The 18,197-nt window shown below is 39.1% G+C and overlaps 1 protein-coding gene across 6 annotated transcripts in view; it reads left to right on the plus strand.

Moving 5' to 3' along the window:
- MFS17 (Major Facilitator Superfamily Transporter 17) overlaps positions 1-14,023 on the plus strand; it is a 105,932-nt gene extending 91,909 nt beyond the window's left edge. For all 6 annotated transcript variants that reach the window (XR_015271073.1, XR_015271072.1, XM_086830220.1 and 3 more), the window contains one exon: positions 13,735-14,023. Coding sequence is in view for 4 of the 6 variants with exons in the window: in XM_086830220.1 (XP_086686346.1) it covers positions 13,735-13,926 (192 nt within the window). In the remaining 2 variants the exon portion in view is untranslated. The remainder of the gene's footprint in view (positions 1-13,734) is intronic.
- The last annotated feature ends 4,174 nt before the right edge of the window (positions 14,024-18,197 follow it).

Below are 18,197 nucleotides of genomic sequence, written 5' to 3' on the forward strand. Positions count from 1 at the left end.
ATATAAGTCCGTTAATTAAGTTGTGCAGGAACATCACAGCTTGGCAGGTTCGACGATCTTAAAGAGTGGGAAGGCTTAAAAGGCGTAGTCTGTCGGTGTATGAAGGAAGACGACGATGTGGGTCCCAGTTTGAGCTTCGTAGACCAAACAATTGAATTGTTTCTGGACAGATTCAATAAGGTATTGATACTTCACATATTCAGGTGACCATACCCACAAACAATATTCAAGAATAGGATGAACAAGTAAGATATAAAGGAATTTTAAAGTATAAGGATCATTAAACTCCTTTGACCGTCGCTTAACAGGTAAGTTTATGGTTAAACCGAACTCCATGATTTGTTACCGTATAGATGCGTTCAAGGTCGCTCATTTGTATTTGGAATTCTTGAAAAACAGGAGATTATTTGTGCACCAGGATTGCATGTTTGAAGTAAGTCAATAAAACAGGGAAATCCAAAAGTGTAAGTTTTTTCAGTGGTAGCAGGTGATTTACCAAGTCAAAATGTTTGCTGAAATCAGTGGAGATAATTTCAGTTTGGGAATTAATTTGAAAGCGTTTTTTATGAAAATAGAATAAGAGTGTGAAAGATAATAAGGATACGAAGAGGTTGTATTAAGTATTGATTGAGTAGGTAGACTGGAAAAATTTTGCGAATAAGTTCACAATGTCGGACTCACTAGAAGTCGACTCAGTATTGAGAAGAAGACAAGAAGGGACAAATTCGGATCTTCGTTTTGAATGCACAAAAGCGTAAATTTGCTTAGGATTAGCCTGGAACTGATTTCTACACCGATTTGGGTAATTTCTTTAGAATTCAGAATTTTAAGGTCGACCTGAATTTCTTCAAGTTTTTAAGATAAGAAAGTCGATGAGAAAACCATGGAGTCTTGTGAGACGCGTCAGGTGAAGGAAAGAGGTTTTATTACCACAGTTCCTTACGCAATGCAATTGGCCCAAAGAAAGGTCAATAAGGCCATTAACTAAGTCATGAGGTTCAGTGGGAACCAGAAAATTAGTGTCAGGTGATGGCATCCAAGATATGGAAGAAAGGTTAAAATCGCCCATAGCTATCAAGTGGTGATTAACACCCAGAGTTGAGTGAATTCCCTGGATTAAGGACAGGTGCTGAAGATAATAGTTGCGTCAGACCGGAGTGGGATGCAAGAGCATGAGACATAGAGAAAATAGTCGTGAACTTGATCACGAACCGCAACAAACTCCAGAGTATTATCTGTGTATGTTATGAAAACTAGTTCAGACATGTGATCAGATTTCACAGCAATAAGAACGCTGCCGCCTGTACGTATTTGACGGACACGCCTGTAGACAATATAGTTGGCAGCGAATAATTCGCAATCGAAAAAGAGGAGTTTATCCACGTTTCAGTAAAAGCAATTAAGAAATTCGTGAACAATTACATATTCCGGACATGCGGAAGTATCAAGAATCCTAGGAAATAACGCATCTGAAAGTGCAATTTTAAATGAAGATATATCTCGTCTCTGCTTAAAATTAAATTTTGAGAAGGAGAATTCACTACTTGAATCATTCAATTCAAGAGCATCGTCTTTTTTGGAAGAATCGGGATTGAGGCGGAAGCTTTTATTGGGGCAACCCCAGCGAGTGGCGCCGGTCTCCTTTGGGCAAATCTAAATATCGTGTGGTCTGGGGCTAGAAATTAAAGGAGATAAGATAGTGACCCCCGGGGAAATCACAGGGTGAGAATCCTTGGGGAGATTCAAGGCCAGCAACGCTTTATTTGTGGCAGCAGCATGCGACGTTTATGCGTGATCAACGTTGACTGGCTGCAAGCTCGGAGGTGCGACGAGATCAACTAGTCCAGAACAAGAAGTCTCGTTCCATACTTGACCAGACGCAGCGTCATCGGCAGTTGAGTCATTGGCAACAGTCGAGGTATCACCATTGGGTATGTTGCGTGGACTGGACAACATAAGGGAACTCGCAGGGTCTACAACATGCAAGAGATGGTTAGAAAGAGTTCCCATATTGCTATTTGATGAGTCACTTATCAGTTTCATAGTTTTGATGTAAGACTTCCGTTTTCTGGAAGCGGATTGCTAAATCCTTGAAACCAGTCGCCAAAGATTTAAGCTTTAGATGAGTTTGGCTCATAAAAGACCGCATTTCGGATTTAATGTGTAGGCAGCTCGGGCACGTCCAGTCCAATCCAGCATGATCCCGTATGCGGTCAGCGATACGCGGGCCAATATGCCCAATATCGGCTCAGCCAGGGTGGGTGGCATAAAATGATTCAGATGTTATGGGTAAATAAAGAGCCCCGGAACACTTGCCAAAAATTTGGGCTTTGCAGAATAAGTATTCGCAGAGAAAACGTTGAAACTTAGCTTCACTCAATTAACAGGTTAAACTTTATAGAAACTTAAAACTGTTAAAAAGAAAGGAGATCATATGCCTATTCATATAATATCTAAAATGCATTTTGTGACATTTCTAGTTTAAGCCAGTTTGTTTCAACATTTTTTTTTTCTGGTAGCTCCCTATAATCATAAGCATAATCATAATAAATCAATAATTTTCGATTGTTAGTTGGCTTTTAAAGCTTCTTTATTGCTGTCTTAATAAGGAAAAAGTATTTTTTCCAACTCTCTTTTAAACTTACCGGATCTGAATTTAAAAAGCTTGATTTCAAGCTGCTACCATATGTGAGTCCTTCTTGGAGCTTTCCTATTGTTAAACTAATCACTAACCGCTTAATTTCGTCTGGGTATGTAGTAGCAGCTCCATCATCGGTCGGTGACGCTTCGCCCTTGAATTTGAATGAATAATCTTTTCTTAAATTTCTCGAACAATCGAGCACTCCAATCTATATATATATAAATGCTCTGTTCGTGTCTACATCCTTCATAGACTTGAAAAGTTCTGAACCGTTTATGCCCAAATTTTTACACAACATGCGTTGAGGTTCCAGCTCGGTTATTGTCTACTTTTGATGTTGATAGATTATCTGCGGTTGCGAATATATCAATTTTTTTTAGCGTTTCCCCGTGCCCCTACTGCTGCGCCCTCTACAGACAGCCAGCTGAATCAAAGCATTTCCTGTCAAACATTAAAAACATATTGAAAGAAGAAATTGGAGATACAAATTTTATTTTTTTGTTCAGGTTTAGTAATAAACGAAGTCTTTCCACCTAAGAAGTCGAGATTGGGTCGTTGTACTCGCAATACAAAAGCAAAAAGACAAAAGCGAATATGACTGACGAAGAACGGGCCTCCTTCCGAGACACTGAGCGGCTGAGAGCAATGCAGATGCACAACGAGGAATCAGCAGAAAGACGAGCAGATAGGCTTGAGAGAAAACGATTGAGAGTTAGGCAGTCACGTTCTGCAGCAATCGATTTGATTCACTCTCAAAATAATAAACGCGACAGGGCAAGGGTAGCTGTAGCGCGTTTACCGCTTGCAGCAAATCAAAACCTGCAATACAATCGTCTTGCATTCAGATATAATCCAACTGTTGATTACAGCTCGAATCGCAATGTCGTTATTGGCCGGATGCATCAGGTCTGTATATACTGTCAGGCTCCTTCGATTGAAGGACCTTCGGTCCGAGGAATATATCCATTTGCGGGATGCTGTGATTTTTTTTTTTTTTTTCCATTTTGACTGAATTTATTATTGTAAATTACTATAGTGTAGCAACTTATACAATAGTGAGCGGAGGAGTTCATTGGATTATTACAAAAGTGTAAGAAGTGAAGAAGTAACAAGTGGCAGGGAGTTTAGTTAGTGTTTAATAAATTTTCCTTCTTGGTAGGTCCGAGGGATGAATCCTTTTAAGTCTGCGCCTTGCCCGCCGAGACGCAAGTCTCCTGGCTAGAGTGTTTGGGTGAGACATGAGCTTATTTTTGTAATGTTCGGCTTGTTCATTGATAATATCCCCTAACAAGGGAACTTTAAGGTCCCTCGCTAAGTCAGTGTTGCGAATAAACCACTCAGCACCAGTAATTCTCCGTTGGAACTTGCTTTGGAAGACCCGGATGTAACTCAGATTAGTTTTGGCCGCTATGCCATAAACTTGAATCCCATATCTCCAAGTAGGGGCAAGTATGGACTTGTATATCTGGACCTTATTCGCCAGACTCAGGTGATTATTTGCCTTTAGGAGCCAGTCTTCTGGCTTTATCCTCCAATGAACGCCTAACTAACCTTGTATGCTTGGCGAAGGTTAATCTAGTGTCCAGGGTGACCCCCAGGTATTTATAATCTCTGACCTGCTCAAGAAGCTCTCCATGCAGGAACAGTCCAGGGCACGACTCCTTTCTGAGGGAGTGCGTCACTACAGCACACTTTGCCGGATTAATTGAAATGTTCCAGCGACAGGCCCAATTCTCAAACCTTTTGAGGTATAGCTGAAGCATATCAGTGGCGTCATAGATACAGTTGGATCTGGAGAGGACAGCAGTATCGTCAGCAAATGTGGCCAGCATAGAATTATGATCATGTCCCGTGGACTTCGGCATGTCATGAGTGAACAAGCTGTACAGCGTCGGTCCCAGCACGCTTCCTTGGGGAACTCCAGCCTTTATCGGCCTTAGAGAGGATAGGGTACCGTCCTGAACCACTTTGAATGTCCTTTCAGAGAGGAAGCTCCTAACCATTTCGAACAGTTGTGGGTTTAGTAATGGCTTGAGTTTATAGAGTAGCCCTGGATGCCACACCCTATCAAAAGCCTGCTGTATGTCCAGGTAGGCAGCCACCACGTATTGTTTAGAGTGAAACCCCTCGAGTATATACTCAACAACACGGTGCAGCTGTTCAGGGGTGCCATGCCTAAGTCTGAACCCAAACTGAAATTTGGGAAGAGCGTTCATTGCCAACTGAGACTGACGTAATCTTCTAAGGATGCATCTTTCCAGCAGCTTACCAAATGTGGAAAGGAGGCTAATAGGCCGATAACTGTTTAGGTCCTCGGGTGGTTTCCCAGGTTTAAGGATCATTACAATCCGATCACTCTTCCAAGCCTTTGGGAAGTAGCTCAACCTCAGGGAAGCATTGAAGATGAGTATAAGGTATAGCAGTGCTCTAAGAGGTAGCGTTCGTGCAATACGATTATCAATTTGGTCATCTCCAGGGGCTTTCTTGACATTTAACTTTTTTATGTCCTCCTTAACCTCCTGCACAGTTATAGGTGGCACCGGAAGCTCCATTTGGTGTGTAATCGCAAGCTTGTCAGCCACAATCTGTTGTCTCCGGACAGAGGCTGTTCCGAAGGGAGTAAATCTATCTTCTAGACTTTGAGCAAAAGCTTCAACTCTGTCTTGTGTTGATCTTGCCCATGTACCATCCTCTGTTTTGATTGGAAACTTGGGAGTAGCTTGCCTTTTATAGGATCCAGTCAGCTTCCAAAGGGAATAGTTGGAGCTCGCATCAGCTGTCACGGTTTCCAGCATGCGATCCGTAGCTTCAGCCTTGAGTAACGACAATTTTTTACGTACTCTGTTGGAAATCCTCCTGAACAATCTGTTCTCATGTCGGATGTGCGGATGTACTCTCGCCTAAGCCTCTTCTTCAGCAACAGCAATCCCTCGACTTCAGAAGAGAGCACACAATGACGCCTTGCCGTAAGAGAGCCTGGAGACACCGGAGGGGCCGCAACTGCAGCAGCCTCCCCAATCCTTGTAAGAAGGATGTTAATGGCTGAATCCACGTCCTCCTTCGTGTTTAGGGAGGTGGAAAGCTCAAGGGAGTTATCCAGTGAATCTTGGAAGGCGGAGAGACAAAATCCAGGTTTCAGCAGGCTGGATCTAGAGACAATGGTTGTAGGAGCAGACGCAAATGTTGCTACCAGCGGCAAGTGATCAGAGCTAAGATCATGCTCGTTCCTGATGGAAAGCAGGTTACTTGTAATCGATTTGTAGATAAAAAAGTCAATGCAGGACGGGGTGGCCCTAGAATTGGATGGAAAGCACGTAGGGCTTCCAGTTGCTAGAATTTGTGCTGAAGAATTCGTAATAGCATCATGTAGAGCGCTCCCTCTACCGTCGGCTCTGTAGCTACCCCAAAGTCGATGTTTTGCGTTGAAGTCCCCGCCTAGGATGAACTTATGGCCCAGTTCTGAAAGGAGGTGATCAAATTCAGCACTAGTCCAACCTAATGAAGGAGGAAGATACGCTGCACCAATCAATAGCTCTCCACTGCTAGATGAGATCATGGCGGTAGTTAGTTGAACTTTCCAATCCCTGACAACATGAAGTTGGTAATAGGAAATTCCTTCCTTGATCAGAATGGCTGAGCCACCTCGGCGAGTATTGCCGGGGTGGTCAGCTCTCAGGCATTCGAATCCTGCAAGAGTAAAGTTGATTCCAGGATGTAAATAAGTCTCCGCAATTAACATGATGTCAATTTTATGCTGTAGAGTAAATATAAGCAGCTCATTCGCATTTGATGCCAGGCTGCGGGCGTTCCAGAATCCAATGCGGAGATCATTAGTCATAATTGGCACTATATCTGGGAATTGTCAGAGAGGATCCTCCCTGAATCTGGTTCACATTCTGGGCTATTGCTGCCACTGAGAGGGATAGCTGAGCGACCACCCTTTGGAGCTCTTGCATCATTTGGAACAAACTCAACAAGTCAGGAGTGGAGGCAGAAGGAGCATCATGCGCAGAGGAAGGAGCACGGACTCTAGTTCTGGATCTCGCTCTCTTGCCATTACCAGGAAGGTTAGGAAACTCCGTGTTATAGTTGTTTTGACATCTAGAACTTGGTTGTCGTGGAGCGGCAAGGTTAATCCCAGATCGACGATTGTTCAGTTTGAGGGAATATACAGGACAAGCTCGATCATAAGCCGCGTGATTACCCAGGCAGTTTACACAAATGAGGTCGTTGGTAGTCTTTGCCAAGCACAGAATAGAACCAGTTGGGTGTTCAAGTGAACATCGTCCTCACACGGGCCTCTTTTGACAGTAATTTTTAGTGTGGTCGAAGTCGAAACACCTGAAGCATTGCCTCAGAGTATTATTCTTTCTGGGTACTTCAATTGATACTCGCATTCGGCCAACTCTAGAAATCTTGAAAACGTCCCTGTTGTTGGGAGCTGGGGACAGGTTTAGGAACCATATATTCTGTTTCGGCTGGGCATTGATACTTCCATCAGAGTTGACTCGATGAGGAAGCCTCGACTTCGGATTGTACGCATTGACAACCGAGTGGCCTTGCTTTTTAAACTCTTGGACAATCGTGTCTACAGGAGTTGAGGCAGGTAGATTACGCACCACTATACGGAACGTTTTATCCTCGTCTAGGCAGAAATGGGTATACTCGACATTATGAGCATTAAGCAACTTGAGTATCTGGCGGTGGGTGTTAGAATCCTTTGCGTAAATTCTGACATCCCCAGCAGGAGACAATCGAAATTCAAAATCATCAGATGGGATAATGGGGGAAAGGAAGGCCTCCAAGGCATTAATATCAACGACATCTGGAATTCTAATGGGCCTTGGTTTCTTGATTTTCAATGGGGAATCTGGTTTTGTATTGACCGCATCCTTCACTTCATCGACTTCCACGATGTCATCATCATCAACGCTCATCAGCGAGGCAAACTGATTATGACCAAGTGGAGTATTTGGCTGCTGAGAACGTGATACAGTGGGCAGTTGCGAAGCTATAACATTTTTGAACTGCGGTGCCTGATTTTGCAATCGTCGTCTTTTGGGCTGCACCCGCTGCCAATCAATAGTGCTCGACTTAAAGACATGGTTGATTCCTTTAGTTTTCCATTCGGGAAGGTCAGCGACAGTATTCTGGGAGGATCCAAGGGATTTCTTTGGCTGGGCACGTTTGAGAGCAGCGCTGCGGAGCTCAGCCGCAACGTCAATTGAGCTAGTAGGGGTAGCCGATCGAGAGTTGTCTTCGCGGGTTAACCGTCGAGATAGAGTAGCCTCCTCCTTATTCGAGGGGCCAGCTGTGGGTGGCTTCTGCATAGCAGAAACCACCAAGCCACAGCCGGGCAAGGTATCCTGCTTCGCACAATGAATACTGTTTTCTTTTTAAATTGTTTTGAAGAATTTTCCAAAATGAAATTTAGAAAAATTTAGTTGTAGATTCGATATTTCCGTAGTTTTTTTTTCCGAGCTTAATAAAAACGAGACGTCCCAACTGGTTGACAGTAAAGTCGGGATGCTGTGATGAATGACCGTAATACAACCAATGTTGGAAAGCTCACGATTTTGACATCCTCATACCTAGGTAGTCCACGCCACATGCATGAATATGCTCAAAATGCCATGGCATATGTTCGTTGCTACGGCCGTCCAGACTTATTTATCACCCTCACATGCAATCCAGCTTGGGACGCGATAGTACAGCTGTTATTTCCTGGACAATCGTATAGGGATGGGCATGACATCACAGCCCGTGTTTTCAGACAAAAGCTCAAGTCACTAATGGATTTCATTGTGAAACATGGAGTTTTTGGATCTGTGCGGTGCTGGATGTATTCAGTAGAATGGCAGAAGAGAGGATTGCCGCATGCGCATGTATGATAAAATTACTCCAGATGAAATCGACGATGTTATATGCGCTGAGATTCCATGGGCCGAGGTTGATACGGATTTGCATGAAGTTGTCATCAAGAAAATGATCCATGGCCCATGTGGTACCCTCAACCCATGTTCACCATGCATGATAGACGGGAAGTGTTCCAAGCGATATCCTCGAGCATTTACAGCCAACACCGTAACAGGGGACGATGGATATCATCTGTATGGGAGACGGTCAACTGAAGATGGAGGGACTTCGGCAAATTTAAACATGAGAATTGGTGATATTGAGGTAGACAATCGTTAGGTGGTTCCATACTCACCACTATTGTCAAAATCATACGAAGCGCACATCAACGTAGAATATTGCAATTCCGTGAAATCGATTAAATATATCTGCAAGTACGTGAATAAAGGCAGCGATATGGCAGTTGTTGGTGTTCGGGCAGAAAATGGTGACAACAATGCAGTACGAGTTGTCGATGAAATATCTCAATACCAGGCTGGAAGATACATAAGCAGCAACGAGGCTTTTTTCGTTCCCCATTCATGAACGCTATCCAGCTTTAGTTCACTTGGCAGTCCATTTGGAGAATGGTCAACGTGTCTATTTCACAGAAAGAAATGTGCAAGAAAGAGTCCTGAATCCGCCAGCGACAACTCTGACTGCCTTCTTCACCTTATGCCAGGAAGATGATTTTGCCATAACCTTGATGTATTCAGAAGTGCCCTCTTAACCACAATATGCCACAGAGAAACGTGGCAGGGTACAGCTAGTATCCAATAAATTTTGTCGATATATGTACATGTGTAGACGTTGCACATGGTATTTTTGTTTCACTCTTTTGCAATTTCCGTGGCAGTTTGCCCATTGTATAAGCGGTTTAGAATTTGTATTAACAGACAGTAAAAAAAATATATACGAATATGTATATATATATTAATACCCTTGCAGGGTGTTATAATTTCAGTCAGAATTTTTCAACGCACTGAAGGAGTCACCTCCGACTATATAAAGTATATATATTCTTGATCAGGATCAACAGCCGAGTCGATCTAGTCATGTCCGTCTGTCCGTCTGTCCGTTTCTACGCAAACTAGTCTCTCAGTTTTGAAGCTATCTGAATCAAACTTTGCATTTAGTCTTCTATATACTCTCACTCGTATATATGTCGGAACGGGCAGGATCGGACGACTATATCATATAACTGCCATACGAATGATCGGAAAATTTTTACATAAAAAATTATAACATTTTCAGTTTTCAACAGAATTTGAGATATTGCCATTTTATATTAATTTACATTTTTGTGTAAAATTTTATGAAAATTGGACTACTATATCCTATTGATTCCATAAGAACGATCGAGAAATTATTACAATTAAAAATTATAACTTTTTTAGTTTTCAACAGAATTTTGATGGAATTTGAGATATAGCAGTTTTATGTTACTTTACAATTTTATGTAAAATTTTATGAAAATCGGACTACTGTATCCTATTGATCCCATAGGAACGATCGAAAAATTAATACAATTAAAAACATGAAAGGAAGCTAACTTCGACACGCCGCAGTCTATATACCCTTGTAGATAGAACTTCGATGACTTGGAATCCATACAATATAAAGTATATATATTTATGTTCAAAAAAAATGAAGTAATACCTGCTTTCATTTCATTCACCTATACATATTATATTAACAGTTTTACATTCACAGATTTGCTTTTTTCTTCTACATCTAACAATCGTTTGTATGTATAGTAGTCAGATTTTCATAAAACTTTACACAAAATTTTAGAGTAATATAAAATGGCTATATCTCAAATTTGATCAAATTCTGTTGAAAACTGAAAAAGTTATAATTTTTAATTGTATTAATTTCTCGATCGTTTCTATGGGAGCAATAGGATATAGTAGTCCGAAAGGAAATAAAGTCTAATTAGATAAAGCAAGTGTAATATCTTATTTTGTGGATGGTGTTCCAGATAGTGAAGTCAACAGGACTATCTTATACCGATATCATACACTTGATAAATCGGCATATTTTTCTCTATATATCACGATCGTTTCTATGGCAGCTATGTATAGCGTCCTATTTTCATAAAATTAAAACCGAATAATATAAAATAACTATGTATATCTTATATTATATGAAAATCTTTTGAAAACTGAAAAAGTTCGAATTTTTAATTGTATTAATTTCTCGATCGTTCTTATAGCAGCTGTATGATCAAATCGATTCGATTATGTGCGAAAACGACTCATATATTTATTTTATTTATGTATCAAGTGATTATTTATTTTATTTATTTATTTGTTTTATTATCTTCAAAGATAGCTTTGCTGTCCTTAGGCAAAAATATGAAATAAAATTTTTGAGAATTCCAACACGGAACCATTGAACCTTTTTCAATTTTATTTTGTGCACAAAAAATATCATTCATAATCATTTTATTATTATCATATTATTATTTTTTTAATTTTATATTTTTTTTATCAAAAATAATTTGTAAATATAAATGGAGTTAAATTGCCTTTAAAAATTAAAATAGAAATCGAAAAATAATTATTACCAGTTGGTATTTATAATATAAGTTATAATGATTGGAACCGTTATATTTTGTCGCAATAATAGATTAGGATGCGATAATGCTGACAAATGGAGTTAGACTGGGAAAGGGTTCGAGAAGTTTACGTGGCTTAAATTTAATTTTAATAATTGTAATCAATTAAGTATGCAGCCGTCATTGAAAACGACTTATTATAGGAAGTGGATATTACTTTAAGTTCAGGTGGCGTACAATTCTGGTGAAAGGAAGCTTCTGAGATATTTAAATTTATTGTGCGTGAGAGTTTTTTTGCTTAACGAAAACATCCGCTGAAGTGCAATTTAATCATCTTATTAAGGGTTTAAGAGGTGAAGTTGAACAGCTGATAAATATTTACACAGCAAAGGAAGAGATTGAGTCGTAAGTGAAAATGAAAATTGAGCTGGAAGACAATTTTCCCATTTACCAGGCCCCATGTAGTATTTCATATTAATATACAGTTTGTCAAGTAATTCTTTGCAAAACGAAAAATCCCTCACAATTTTGGGTTTAAACTGAAAAATTTTTGACAAATACAAGAATTTTTAAAAATTTTCTTTTATAATATTATTAGGATAACTTTAATCTATAGATATAAAAAAAAACTTAAATATTTTATCTTAAAACATAGTAAAAAATAACAAAATAAGATAATAACAATAACAAATATAAGATGATTATTGAAAACCAAGTCCCAGATTGGTTAGAGGAAGGATTGGTCCCTCATATGTTTCATATAGATTGCCCAAAAAAACTGTGTTGTAATTTCAGGAAAATTAATTTAAAATATAAATTACAAATATACATTGGAAAATGGTGTTGATAAATGTTGTATTTGAACGATTGAAGGGTACAAAGAATCTTGTAGCGTCGGATCTCTTGGAATCCGATAAAAGCTATGAAGGCTAATTTGTCCTCGGGATTTCTTAAAGTGACAAAGAATCCGAGAAAAGCTATGAAGGCTAATTTGTCCTCGGGATTTCTTAAAGTGACAAAGAAGTTTAACCACATAGTTGTAGTTTTTGATATGATTTTACAATTTTTATGGTTATATCCCATTAAGTGTACAGGAACTGACGAAGTCTTAGTCTTTGGCACCCCGCAGTTTGTATACCCTTGCAGATTCGATCACTAGGGATTAATACAATATAAATTATATGTATACATTTATGTTAAAAAAACAACAAAGTAATGGCTAATTTCATTACATTAACCTATGCATATTATTTTAATAGTTTTACAGTGACAGTCTTACATTCCCAGTGTTTAATTATTCTGAAGATTTGATTTCGTAAAATTAAAACCGAAATTGAAGGATAATATAAAACGGCTATATCCAAAACTTGATGAAAACTGAGAAAGTTTAAAATTTTTAATTGTATTAATTCCTCGATCGTTCCCATGGCAGCTACATATATATGTGTAGTGGTCCGATTTTTATAAAATTTTTCACAAAATGGTTGAATGATATAAAATGACTATATTACATATGAAAATCTGTTGAAAACTGAAAAAATTGGAATGAATTTAACATGGGCATGTCCTAGGCTGTCATCAACAACAATTCATCAACAAAATTCATCAACAATTCATCGATGATTCATAAAAAATTATTCATAAACAAACCATAAACATTTCATCAACAATTCATTAACACTCATCGACAGCCGAGCCATGGTACTGTCGATGACTGCCGACGAGACTACCGTTGTAACTGTATCGTGTGCAGAGCGTCAACTCGGTAGAAGTCGCAGTCGGCAGAGCGTCGGCTTGGTAGAAGTCGCAGTCGGCGCGTTGATGACATTTGGTACTGCAGTGGAGCTCAAGAGAGTTGAATGTACATGCTAGTGTATGCATAAGTCAAATCGTGGGAATGCTGACTTCTGCATTTATTGTCGTCAAAGGAGGACTCGGGTGATAGTGTTACGGTCAGCTCGAACTATGCCTTGTGTTTATGTAAACACTGCAACAAAGTGTTACATTGTGTATTCCTTTCGTACTCTTAGTAAAGTGGGCATTAGTTATTCATGTATGTACATAGACTTCGTATAAAACCTATTCTGTGGTGACGTGGAAAATACTATACAAATACAAATATAGATCAAACACTTTAACGTGCAGAGTAGAATAACTGGATCCTTTATACCTACAGTGTTGGGCCACTGTAAAGCTTTAACCCCTTAAGTCTTATATGCAAATAATAACTATTTTATCTAAACATAGATAGCCTTCCTAAAATAAAAATATTAATTAAGCGAAAGGGAATGGCACAATAAAAAACATATGGTAAAGATTATTTCTTTTATTTTATAATTAAACATAATTTTTAATTTTGAGTACAAAAATTGAAATTTTAAAGAAAAAAATTTTTATTAAAAAGTGATATACAAAAAGTGATATAAAAAAAAAATATTTTTCAGCAATATTCATATTACATATATGTATATATTATTTCATTATTATTTATTTTTTTCTGTTGAAATAGCAAAGTTAAAATTTTCTTTGATACTTCCTATATTTTTGATGTAAGCCTATGTAATATAGTAGATTTTTTTTACATTGAAACTATATTTGTAATGCCTAATTTAATCGCATATATTTTTGTTATTTGCAGGACTCCATAGAGCAGTGGCAAAATGTTTTTCAAGTTTCTGCTATTATTTCAATATCGACGTATGGTTTTTATCAAATTTTTGGTACAGCTGAAATACAAACTTGGAATAAAGAGAGACCTACAGATGAGGATTTACAGGAGGGAAAAATTTTATCCAAACCAAAAGAAAATACAAGTATTGACGAAAATTAAAAACAATGAACTTAAAATAATGTCCTGCTTTGAATATATATTTAATATTTTGTGACTATGTGTTTTTATGAATGATAAATAAAAAATGGCGCAAAATTCTTATATGTCTATTTGTTGACGTGCGAAAAGCATTACATGCGGAATTGAAAATCATATAGCGATGGACGGTTGTAAAACGGTAACATATAAAGTTCTTGACAATTTGATATTAACTTTGGGCACCATAAAAATAAGGTTAAACATTTATCTTCGGCAAACGATAAAAAAAAATATGCGTTTGATCGACACTATTTCAATTTGAAGACTGTAACGAATTACCAGGTCCGGTTGGTAGGCGAAAGTACGAAGGTCGCAGGTGCTCACCCTTTGGACGGCTTTTGGGTTGCTAATAAATGATCCGCGATTCTTAGCAGCGCTCTAGAGCCTATTGCTTTACTTCAACTACGACGGACAGTGGTTGTCCCACTTAGAGTTAGAAATATTTAGGCGCACTCATTTCACCGCGATATTTGTGTGTGTATTTATGTATTTATGAATTTAATGCCCTTCAAAAATAATAAAGCGATAAAATCACTCAGCAGAATTCCACCGACAAAAGCACTTCCGTTGGATCCGCACCAGTTGAACAATTTTAAATATTTTTCACGCGCTGTTTCGGGGCTCCAGGCCCACTGTGCCCCGCAATATTTTCGAATGTTCTTTTACGTCACTCTTTACACTTGCTAAATCCAAAAAGGACCGACCATGGCCAAACTCGACCAATTGTCGCGGTTCTTTTTCTTCTACCTTATCCACTAATTTCCTCCGCCTTTTCCTTGCGCGTTTCTACCAGCTTGCGGATTACCCTCTTGCTTGCACTTAGCCTAAACTTAATTATCAAAACTAACAAAATATTCCCGTCGCAGCATCTCAATCACTTTTTCTCTTGGTCCTTCTCTCTTCTATCTTTTTTCCCTCCTCTTTTCGAGCTAAAAGCGCGATGAACACGGGCCGGCCACCAAATATCATTTGCACAACCGCCCAGACTCTGAATTAATTTTCTTATTCGCCTGAAACTGCATTCAGCGCTTCTACGCTGAGCTGAATTTTTTTCCTTTTGATTTTCGCCTTCCTCCAGCAACCTTCTTACGGCACCCACCCTTTTTATAAACTCCTCCGACAGATGCCGCTTTTGCCTCTTTCACTCAGAAAGCTACTCCCCCGCCTTTCTACTTCTACTCTTTACTTCAGTACGGGGAACAACATGTAGATGGCATTTATGCTAATTTGGGTGTTTTTCCAATCTAACGTACATAAATAAAGTCGAATATAAAAAAAACCGCCTTGCTTGCCTGTCGACAAGCGCTACAAACTGACCCTCCACAAGATCGGACTTGGGGGTGACACTCCCAACATTTTTTTTTCAAATAATTTCACTAATACCCACCTAACTTCTATCACTAAGCAAGAAATACATAGAGGAGTCAAACAGTACCAAAAAGTACTATCACAAAAACGGCTGAGCCTGGAACCCTAGAGCACCCGAACGATATGTCTAGAACCCCAGAGTGCCTTCGGCTTTTTCGAGTTCGAAGCAGTCGTTCGAAACCGAGCACAACAAGAATTCACTTTTCAGTGGCAGATCGGCTGTGTAAGGATGAGCAGGGGTGCGTTTCTTTGCGCTGTGCTCTCGTTTCTGTGTATATGTGTATATGTGTACAAGCAATCACACGTTTGTATGCGTGTGCAAATTTCTGTTCGCAGAGTCTTTTTCATAGGTTTCGGACGGCCACAGCCATTGGGCCGAAGCGGCGGCTCACTTGCTTATGACGTCACAGCAATACTTAGCGGCTAGCGCTTGCATTGGGGGACAAATTATTTAAGTTATCTAACTATAATTACCACTTATTTTAATTTAATTTTTTTTTGTCTGACAATATATTTTCCAAAAGGCATTTTTGACCGACCAGAAATTATTATTGCATTCCATATTGTATAAAAACATTTTTATTTGTTTCAGTACATTTGCATATTTATAAAATTATAATTAGAAACTAATTGTATAATTAATTAATTAATTGTAAACTAGAAAATAATAGATTTATGGTAAATGTATGACATTATTTTTCAACTATGAACAGAACCTACTCACATACACTCAACCGCATATCTCTGCATACACCCCAAAAAATTTTCAAATTCAAATTTTAAACACACACTGTTCAGTTAATTATTAACATTTTAGACAAATTTTTATTCTAACATATTCCATATATGTTAGAAAAAAATTTGTCTAAAATGTTAATAATAAACATATTCTATATATGTTAGAAAAAAATTTGTCTAAAATGTTAATAATTAACATATTCTATATATGTTAGAAAAAAATTTGTCTAAAATGTTAATTAATGTCATACATTTACCATAAATCTATTATTTTCTAGTTTACAATTAATTAATTAATTATACAATTAGTTTCTAATTATAATTTTATAAATATGCAAATGTACTGAAACAAATAAAAATGTTTTTATACAATATGGAATGCAATAATAATTTCTGGTCGGTCAAAAATGCCTTTTGGAAAATATATTGTCAGACAAAAAAAATTAAATTAAAATAAGTGGTAATTATAGTTAGATAACTTAAATAATTTGTCCCCCAATGCAAGCGCTAGCCGCTAAGTATTGCTGTGACGTCATAAGCAAGTGAGCCGCCGCTTCGGCCCACTGGCTGTGGCCGTCCGAAACCTATGAAAAAGACTCTGCGAACAGAAATTTGCACACGCATACAAACGTGTGAGCGCTTGTACACATATACACATATACACAGAAACGAGAGCACAGCGCAAAGAAACGCACCCCTGCTCATCCTTACACAGCCGATCTGCCACTGAAAAGTGAATTCTTGTTGTGCTCGGTTTCGAACGACTGCTTCGAACTCGAAAAAGCCGAAGGCACTCTGGGGTTCTAGACATATCGTTCGGGTGCTCTGGGGTTCCAGGCTCAGCCGTTTTTGTGATAGTACTTTTTGGTACTGTTTGACTCCTCTATGTATTTCTTGCTTAGTGCTTCTATACAACATAATTTTATTGCTGGCTTGTTCGACATTTCGCTGTCTCAAGTGAACCAAATACGAAATTCCTTAGAGCGCTTACTTTATTTTACCTCACATCCGGCGAGAGTTAGTTTAGCTAGGCTGACCTACAGAATATATCTGACCGTCATGTCAAAAAATTCGGACGGATGTCGAGATCAGCACCGTGGAGGAGGGGCGAGGGCTGGTTTGGGTACTGGCGTGGGTCGTGCAGACACAACATATCGTTCCACCCTGATCAAGGCCCTGTTCCGACCTGGATCCTGTCGTGACGTTTACGTCTCCCGAGCGACTGTGCGTCATGAGCCCCGACGAGGTGATGGTAGATGCCGCCTCAGACCGTCCTTTGACGCCAGCACTGGGGCAAGACTTGGCATTCCCAGTCTTTACCGGCGACCGGACGGAGGAGATCTTTGGAAGGCTCAAGGTTCCCTGCGCCACCTAGTCCCCTTCTGAAGTACAGTTACGCATAGGCAAGACTACGCATTGGGAATCAGAACCATGCGACAGTGACCATTCAGAAATTCTGGCGAAAGGAGACTCGACCACCGCAAGGGTGGCCGAGGTAATACCACCGTTGGTGCACACTGCAACACCAATCCCGTCTGGAGGCGAGGACACTCCTCCACGACCCCATGGACCAGTGTGCATCGATCTTTATTCGCATGCATTTTGGAGTGCGTTTCAAAGAAATGGACAGCGGCCTTATACAGAAGAATATATATGCTCATACATATAGCTGGAGACAGCAAGAGCGCGACAGAAGTTGAATATGCGTGCATTGAATATATACACTCAAGGAATATGCTTGGCTCTGAGGCGCGTTTGAGCTATCATATTTGTTTTGACCAATTGAGTTTAACGGCCGAACTTTTTGTATTCACATAAGTACTCTGCAACACAATGTTGAAATTAGTACAGTGGGTACACGCTGCACGATACATTCATACTACATCTCCCTTCTTTTGAAAAATAACGTAAAAAATTGAATTTATTCTCCAGAAATTATATGAGTTAACAACCTAGTTTCTAAAATCATTGACAAAGAAGATGCAAGCTCAGTACATATGGCGCAACCGGGTGAAGAAACCAGAAGTTGAATTTACTACCAACTCAGGAAACTTCCGGATTAGTGTTCCCACGATCGCTACCCAAAAGATGCAAGCTCAGCGCACGTGGCTTACCATATCTGGGGC

This window comes from Drosophila serrata, unplaced genomic scaffold, assembly GCF_035046125.1.
Source record: "Drosophila serrata isolate PLE 108 unplaced genomic scaffold, ASM3504612v1 contig_229, whole genome shotgun sequence".
NCBI classification, from domain to species: domain Eukaryota; kingdom Metazoa; phylum Arthropoda; class Insecta; order Diptera; family Drosophilidae; genus Drosophila; species Drosophila serrata.